The following is an 8,981-nucleotide window of genomic DNA, read 5'->3' on the forward strand; positions in this document are numbered from 1 at the left end:
GCCTTGGGGACCACCAACTGTATAATAGGCTCACCCGGTAGTTGGTTTACCCGATACAACATATCCTGATGAACCACAAAACGGGGAAACACTGACTCTGCCCCAGGTTGTTGTGATTCACCATCTAATATTAACACATTTTCTCAGGCGCGGGATAGGGTTGGGTCCTGACGTTGGGCGGTACCAAAATTATCCCCGGAGACATTGAGGTCTGCCAATTCAGGACCAGGCGGAAAGTCCTCCGAGTCTCCCACCATCACACTTAGCGTGGTTGTCTCCCCCTCTTCCACCGAAGTGGCGGTCACTCCTACCACTGGCCCTTCGGTCTCAGGTTCCCAGGGTTCTGGTCTCCCCCCTGAGCCAGGCCCCTCTGCTAGGGTTACCCCTGTCTCATGGCTATCAGTCACTCTCATAGCAGGCCACAGTGTCGGGAAGTCTCTCCCTATTATAAGTTCGTAGTGTAAATTTGGGGCAACTGCCACTTCGTGAGTCCATCTGCCAGCCCCTGTGGTTAGAGACACCAGGGCGGTGGGATAGTCTTTTAAGTCTCCATGGATGCACATGACCCCGACTTTCCGTCCAGGATACTCCGCTGACCATATATGGGGAGCCCTTACTAGGGACACCAGACTCCCTGAGTCCAGCAGAACCTCCACTGGAGTGTCTCCTACCTCCACCTGGCACAGGTGGTTTAGGGTTTTTGGGGTGCCTGCTGCAAACAGCTTCCTGGCATATAGCGACGGTAATCCTGGTCCGTAGAGGGTACACCCCGGGTGGGTTTGGTTGGTACAAGTCGCCGGGTCTGGGATGGAGATTTACGGGGTTTGACTGCCCCCCTCCCAAAAGAACCCATTGTAACAGTCTTAGTAGCCTCGTAGCGCTCCACCAGGTCCACCATTTCTAGGGCATTGCCAGGAGACACCTTGCCAATCCACTGCTGGAGAGGGGGAGGCAGAGCCCTCCAGAACATATCAGCTAATAGTCCATCCAGCATAGCCGTGGGACTCAGCACATCAGGCTGTAGCCACTTTTTCAAGAGGTAGAGTAAGTCATAATACTGGGTCCTCGCAGGCTCAGCCGGCTTAAACCCCCACTGATGTACCCGCTGGGCCCGGACCAACACATTCACCCCCAGTCTTGCCAAAATCTCACCCTTTACTTTTTGTTAGTCGGCCGCTTGATCGTCCGGCAAGTCAAAATACACCCGCTGGGAATCGAATGCCAGGAACGGAGCGACGATCTCAGCCCACTGGTCACTGGCTAGCTTTTACCTGATGGCCACTTTTTCGTACATCGTCAGGTAGGTTTCGACGTCGTCTGCGGGGGCCATCTTAGGAATCGCGGCAAGGACTGCTTTCCGGGCATCGTGGATGCTCCGGGTTGCTCCTGCTGTCTGCAAAGCCATCACATTTTGTAGCAGCAACTGGTTAGTCTCTTGCTGCTGCTCATTAGCCTTGCGTTGCTGCAGGTTTTTCTCTCACTGCTGCAGGCTAGCCTCCATGAAGGCTTTCACAACAGCCTCAATTTTGTCGTGGGGCACTGGTTGTAATACAGCTGGTTTAATGTACGACATACAACCGTGCGTGAAAAATGCAGAAACCAAAAATATCGGCGTTCACACCATCCTCACTGCTCTTGCCCACATCCTCCACCAATTGTGGGGTTTCACTCTGGTAGATAGAGTTAGCGGGCGCAGTACAGAGTTCTTAACTCAAAACATCACTGTTTATTCACACTTGAGGCAATTGCACAAAACAGCAAGTAACTTTGCAGTCTTGGATTTTAATTCACACACAATGGAAAGTTCATATAACACAAGTCACCTTGCTCGTAGTTCTGCCTCCAGTAGTCCATAGTAGGCTTTAGGGGGCCCGTTTCCACAGCATACGGCTCTCAGCCCTCCTGCATGGCACAAAGCCTCATATCCCAAAAACAGAGACATCTCTGCTGAGCCCAGCTGCCTATTTAAGGACAGCCAGGTGCTGCCAAAACCCGGACCGGCACTTAAACTCCGGTCCGGTATTTGACCTCACCTGGCTGGAAACTAGCCCAGCCGCACATGCTGGGAGGAAAATACCTGCCTTGCCAGACACAACCCCTCACTGTGTCACAGATACAGTAACTGTATTTAACACAATTAGATTAATGTGTACATGAGTAGGCATCTTCTCATGTATCAGAGCACCCCCAGGTTTAGGGTCATATGACCAGGTTTAGGGTCAGTTGCTGAAACCTCTGTACCAATTGTTAGGGACCCACATTAATGAGGACTCAAATGTTTCTTGTAGTTGAGTTGTAAGTAGATGAACTTTTAATTAAGTGCTGACAATTTAATTGCTCATTTACATGGACTCAATTACAGGTTAATCAGAGCCCTCATTTATCCTAGCGTTCCCATGATGGCTTTCATTCTCCATCTAATATATTTAAATTTAGTCTCATTTTCTTTCACGACCCATGATTAACAGGACAAGCGGGAACAGCTGTAATATAACTATAGGGCTTGCGGCTGGTTTATGGTAGGGAACACTTTGATCACATGGGAGCTACAATTTATTTTATTGAAAATGAATGGATCTTTATGACTATAAAATAAAATAGAGCTATAGAAATATCAGCATCTAGAGATACTGTAGTACAATTACACATTATCTAAAGACAGCTACATAGGGGTCAATGATCTCTACTGAATATCAGTGCAAAAATTGGTATGATGATGCTTGTATAATGCCTCCTCCTTAGGGCTCATTCACACGGCCGTATGTGTTTTGTTGTCTGCAAATTGCGGATCCGCAAAACACTGATACTGGCCCTTGTGTGTTCCACAATTAGCGGACCGCATATGGCCGTCCTGTCATTGAAAATGCCTATTCTTGTCTGCAACTGCGGAATAAGAATAAGACATGCTCTATATTTTTTGGGGGACCGCCGAATGGAACAACGAATGCAGACAGCAACACGGTGTGCTGTCCGCATCTTTTGTGGCCACATTGAAATGAATGGGTCTGCACCTGTTCCGCAAAAATGCAGAACGGGTGCGGAACAAAACATATGGATGTCTGAAAAAGCCCTAAAGGTGTACTGATACAGTAAAAGAGCCCTGAAATTGTTTAATCTTGGTTTTCTTTGGTTTAGTTCCTTCAGTAGGAAATAATGTTGGAACTCCTTCTTTGGAAAACTGCATAGTATTTGTACTATAGTTTTTATGTGGAGTTGAAATGCTTTATAATACTATTTAACAACCTGTATGAAACTGAATATACCTAAATTCCTTAAGCCCAAGAATAATTCTGAGGCAAAGGAATGAAGAATGCAACTGTACATGAAGCTTAAACAGGGTTGGGGGCTATAAGTGTCATTTGGACAAACAAGGGACGTGTTTAGGTCTCCTAACCGTGGATGTATTGGCCAAACTGTGTAGTTCCCGTACGTCTCTAACAATTGGCAGCAATGGTGTAGCTGAAACCTATTTGGAGATGACTTTGGAGCCAATGACTTAGCACTAGGGTTGTTTGTTACAGACTGATTCAGAAATGGCCCATTTAATGATATGTTCTGGGTGTGCAAAGAGCAGCAAAGACTACAATGGTATAAAAAGTAGAGGTGCAGAATGATGTTCTGTATAGGTGGAAGGTGGGCCCTCTTCCTCTAGCAGGCCCAAGGTACAGCAAGTCTGACATTGATCTTACATCACACAAACCACACGTCTGGTTAATACTAAGCGGTTTTGCCGCAGTGCTATATTGGGTTGTGAGAGTTTTTGGATGTTCTGAGTTTCAGCATAACCTTACATGAAAGTACTCTTGTGTTTCCTTAGGCAGATCAACATTGAGGAAGGAGAACAACGGGCTAAAGAGCTGAATGTCATGTTTATTGAAACTAGTGCCAAAACCGGATACAATGTTAAACAGGTAAGATGGTATCATTGTATGTATATTAGATTTATACTACTTTTCTGTTTACTATAGAAAAATGTTTAAGGCATGACTAAATAGCTGCAGATTTGCCATTGCAGGTTTTTGTGCCGCAAATTCGAAACGTTGTACAGTACTAGCAAAGTGGAAAAGAATCTCTGAATTCTCTACCACACCTTGCTTAAAAAAATGCAGCGGAAAATGTGCAGAATTGCGGATTTTAAATGTGCAGCATGTCAGTCTATACTGTGGCATGTCATTTTATACTCAGGATAGACCATCAATATCAGATCAGCAGGGGTGCTGGGAGTGGGCAACCCCACCAATCAGTTGATTGAAGAGAACGCAGAGCTTGTGTGATGTCATTGGCGAGCAGGTTGGATTGAATGGGCCAGAGTGTAACTATAAGTGCTCCTTCCCATTCAAGTGAATAGGATGGAGGAGATGTAATTACACTGCTCAACACAATGCCAACGGCGAGCAGGTAAATGGTGAAGAGAACAGAGCTGATCGTGGGGGTGGGTGCTGGGAGTCAGAGCCCCGCCGATCTGATATTGATGACGTATTCTGAGGATAGGTCATCAATACGGGAAAAGACACAAATGACTTCCAACGGCAATAGTCTACCATCTGCTTTCCTTTTCAGCTGTTTCGTAGGGTGGCTTCTGCCTTGCCAGGCATGGAGTGCACAGAGGAAAAGACCAAGGATGGAAGTATCCTTTACCAGAAATGCTGCACTTGGCCACGTCTCCATTCACAGCAGCCATGAGATGGGACTCCTATTCTTGAGACTGGTGTGGTTATGGCATAAATGTCATGATGTCATTTTCCCCATTTAGGCCTCATTCACACTACAGTATTTGATCAGTATGTTTTAAGCCAGGGATGCCCAACCTAAGGCACTCCAGCTGTTGCAAAACTACAACTCCCAGCATGCCCGGACAGCCTACAGCTATCAGCCTACAGCAGGGCATGGTGAGAGTTGTAGTTTTACAACATCTGGATGGCCGCAGGTTAAGCATCACTGTTTTAAGCCAAAACCACGAGTGGGTCCAAAACAGTTACCAAATCGTGCCTTTCTTTCCAGTTTCTGTGTATCTGATGTTGAAAAAGCTATATACTAATGAGTTTGCAAGTGCCCAGGGATGTTTCCCATTGCTACAAGTTTTATTAATAACTCTTCCCATCTGTCACTATATGACAGCCCAGTGTCCTTACGACACTATGGGCACTTGCAGCAATGGGATGTTGTTTTTGCCAAGGAAAGGGGAGTTAATAACCTCTTTAAAGGGAACCTGTCACCATGAAATACAGAGTAATCAGCAGGCAGCATATTATAGAGCAGGAGGAGCTGAGCAGATTGACATATAGTTTTATGGGAAAGGATTGCGCAAAATTTGTAATTTATACATTTAAATGTGCATTCACGATCATATTGGCATCTAAATGTGCTGCTGATCACCCAATGAACGCAAACCACTTGTTCATCGGGTGATCCTGTCACTCATGCAGGCACCACTGATCATTGATTTATAGCATTCTCTGTGTAAGTGTGTATACATAGATAGCTTTCAGTCACTGGTAGTTGTACACAGGGAAGGTGTTTTCAGTGATTGATAGCATTCTCTGTGTAAGTGTATATACATAGATAGCTGTCAGTCACTGGTAGTTGTACACAGGGAAGGTGTTTTCAGTGATTGATAGCATTCTCTGTGTAAGTGTGTATACAGAGATAGCTGTCAGTCACTGATAGCTGTACATAGGGGAGGTGTTATCGGTGATTGATTGCATTCTCTGTGTAAGTGTGTATACAGAGATAGCTGTCAGTTACTTATAGTTGTACACAGGGGAGGTGTTATCAGTGATTTATAGCATTTTCCGTGTGTATAAATACATAGCTGTCAGTCACTGATAAGACAGACACTGTGTAAAATGGAGATCAGAAAGAGCAGAGACTTAAAGAGGACCTGTTTCCTCTCCTGACACGCCTGTTTCAATAGCTACATGTATTCCCTATGTAAAAACAATTCTGGAGCATCCATTCTTATGGCTCTATGTTTTACCATTTCTGTGTTATTTCTACTAGAAGTTATGAATTAATTGTTAGCAGTCTGCAGTAAGGGTACAGAGGGGAGGTAACCAGATTGGGGGGGTGTACCTGCACAATCTCACTTTATCCAATCAGTGCTGCCATTGTCAGACTGTGCAGGGACCCGCCCCCCCCCCCCCCCCCCAAACTGGTTACCACCCCTCTGTACCTTTACTGCAGACTGCTGGCAATTCTTTCATAACTTCTAGCAGAAATAATAAAGGAATGGTACAACAATAGAGCCATAAGAATAGATGTTCCAGAATTGTTATTACATGAGGAATGCATATAGCTATTAAAACAGGAATGTCAGGAGTGGTGACAGGTCCTCTTAAAATGTATAAATTACAGGTTTTGCTGAATCTTCTCATAAAACTATAAATCTGCTTAGCTCCTGTTGCTCTATAACATTCTGCATGTAGATTGCACTGCATTTTGTGGTGACAGGTCCTCTTTATGCTAATACAAGGGTACAAAAATATAGCGCCCAGCAGTAACAGCACCCAACTTCATCCGTTGGCATAGAAGCTACTTCATCTGAATTCCTCATACGTTAGGTAAGTACGGTAGCTTAATATAATCTACATATATATTTAATTAGGAATATATCATTATTCTATCTTCTCCATTCTGCAAAATGTTCTTTTCTGTTCATGTTCCTTAACCAACTTCACCACAGTGATTGACATAAAACTTGACAAACCCCAAGAACCGCAAGTTGCTGATGCTGGGTGCTCTTGTTAATATGCAGCGCATGACAGGTGAGAGGTGAGAGGCCAGAGGACATGTGCTTAGCCCCAAGATGCTTCCTATTGGTTAGCCTGGAAAAACAAACATTCGGAAACCACATCTAGAGAAGTTCAAGATCCACCACTGTTCCTGATCTCTTCTTTCCCTGGAGACCTAGTTTGCCTTTTGTCTACTTTCTTTGGTTCCTGTGTTGGTCTTGAGTCTTTCCCCCTCTCTTCAGAGATGTTTGACTCATTTCACGTTTATTCCACCATGTCTCTTCTTTCTGACCCTCCTGTGCTCACATTCCCAGTTCCTTCTAAATGCACCTTGAGATTATTTGCTAACACGTGTACAGTATCACTCTCTTACTACCAAACAACTAGATGTAGAAACCTAGAACAGTTCACCAAGTGGCTTAAACTCTACTGACTAGTAAAAGCCAAGAATAGCCAAATAAGTGTAAATTAACTTGATCTAAATGCACACGATCTCCCCAGTAGTTCACTAAGATTAATCTGATTGAATTTGTAAGTTTCTTTTCTCTTCCCCTTTCACACCAAAACTGTTTCACTTCTTATAAGAATACAAAAAAGTTCCTGCTGTTCCTAACATTGACCTTCTATTTTTATTTTCACTTTTTTGTTGTAATATATATATAATTGTACTTTATTAAAATTGCCAAAAACTATATGACGGGATGTGTGTAGCACGTTGTAATTTAAGGGGTTGCGTTTCATTAGGAGACACAGGTGTGCATTTTTCATTTGGCGACTGAAATGCGGCTTGTACACATTTACAGCAATGTGCTCGATAAGACAATTTAATGATCTACTATCTGAATGTAGCACTGGGTGAATAAAGAATGAATCCAATTCCAACTGCAGAATTATGTGTACACATTATAGGTGATAATGTACAGGTTCCTAGAAGAACATGCTTTGAGATGACCGTGTCCTGCCCCTCGTAAAGCATTATTCCCATTACTGCGTTTTTTTTTTTATATCACACAATAAAATCCTTTTACTTTCATAACATTCATTTCATAATTCTGATAGCTGTTTCCATAAGAATTAGAGTCAATGAATCAGAGAACTAAGGTGATGTAACATGGAGAAGGAATAACACATTGGACAACTGTGTCGGTGATGTGGACCTACTGCTATAGGGATATGCACCATAGATGCAGACCTGCGGAGAGGCCCTAATCAGACTGGACCCATCATACCTAGGGCTCCCTAGCTGTTAGAGGGTTCATACACAATTGTGCACAAGTGGTTCCAAGGAGACCATATTACCAGAATGTGGAACCAAAGTCAAAAACTAAATCACTGGCTGTTAACACTAGGGTAAGAACCATATCACTACATCATATCTAATAGGCTTCTTGACTTTTAAAATTCAGCATTGCTTTTCAAGGCCCATCATATTGGAAAGCACCCTTTGAAAATGTTGGTAACCTCCACCCTAGGTGGTATGAACCTATGCAGGTCTCTACCTCTCCAGAGGCACTTCACTGTGATGAGGTAGAAAGTGGTGGCATGAACGAACACTAATGTGGAGACTATGAAAAATGAATATAACACTGCGCGCTACCAATAATTATATAAGATATATTAGAGTGGGCAGCCGACAAACTGCAAAGCCATCTACCACTCAAGCATGCAATGCCGCAACAACGCTATAATATGTCCAGGTCCTACCTTGACGCACGTGTGTTTGCAGCGGTGCAATGTTCTGCAGCGGTCCTCCTCTTGTATTCTCTGTGTAAAGCGGGAGAAGTAGATCCAAGGGGAGGGGATGGCCAGCATAGGCTAGTAGGTATTAGTATATTATAAGTATTGGGAAAAACTTGCCCCGGCCGGTGGCAGAGTATTCCCGTTACCTGTGGGTTAGTGCTCACGTCTGAGCCAGTGACGTCACCGCAAGTGAGCTACGGGTTGTAGTGGGGGTCAAACTTCCAACGCGTTTCGAGTACAGGCGGTACTCTTCATCAGGGAACGTTACACCCACTACGTATGTTCTCATTATTTATAGTACATGCTGTGCCTTACTCCCTCCTCCCCATAATAATTATTGCTAATCAAAACCAAATAGCTCGATTTCTGAGTTGAGGCCCTTTGGCCATCAAATGCCCCTGTCACAAACTATACATTGGACGCACCAAAAGAAAATTAAAAAAACGGATAAGTGAACACATGAATAATATAAGAAAGAAATCAACAGAACACCCCCTATCTAGGCACTTC

At 44.0% G+C, this 8,981-nt stretch overlaps 1 protein-coding gene across 1 annotated transcript in view; it reads left to right on the plus strand.

The window, feature by feature from the left end:
• The window catches only part of RAB6B (RAB6B, member RAS oncogene family), a 70,396-nt gene extending 62,910 nt beyond the window's left edge, over positions 1-7,486 (plus strand). Inside the window, exons 6-8 of the mRNA XM_040427699.1 lie at positions 3,818-3,911; positions 4,561-4,627; positions 6,683-7,486. Coding sequence (XP_040283633.1) covers positions 3,818-3,911; positions 4,561-4,627; positions 6,683-6,747 — 226 coding nt within the window. The 3' untranslated portion in view covers positions 6,748-7,486. The remainder of the gene's footprint in view (positions 1-3,817; positions 3,912-4,560; positions 4,628-6,682) is intronic.
• Positions 7,487-8,981: the final 1,495 nt, after the last annotated feature.

Source organism: Bufo bufo, chromosome 4 (assembly GCF_905171765.1).
Source record: "Bufo bufo chromosome 4, aBufBuf1.1, whole genome shotgun sequence".
NCBI classification, from domain to species: domain Eukaryota; kingdom Metazoa; phylum Chordata; class Amphibia; order Anura; family Bufonidae; genus Bufo; species Bufo bufo.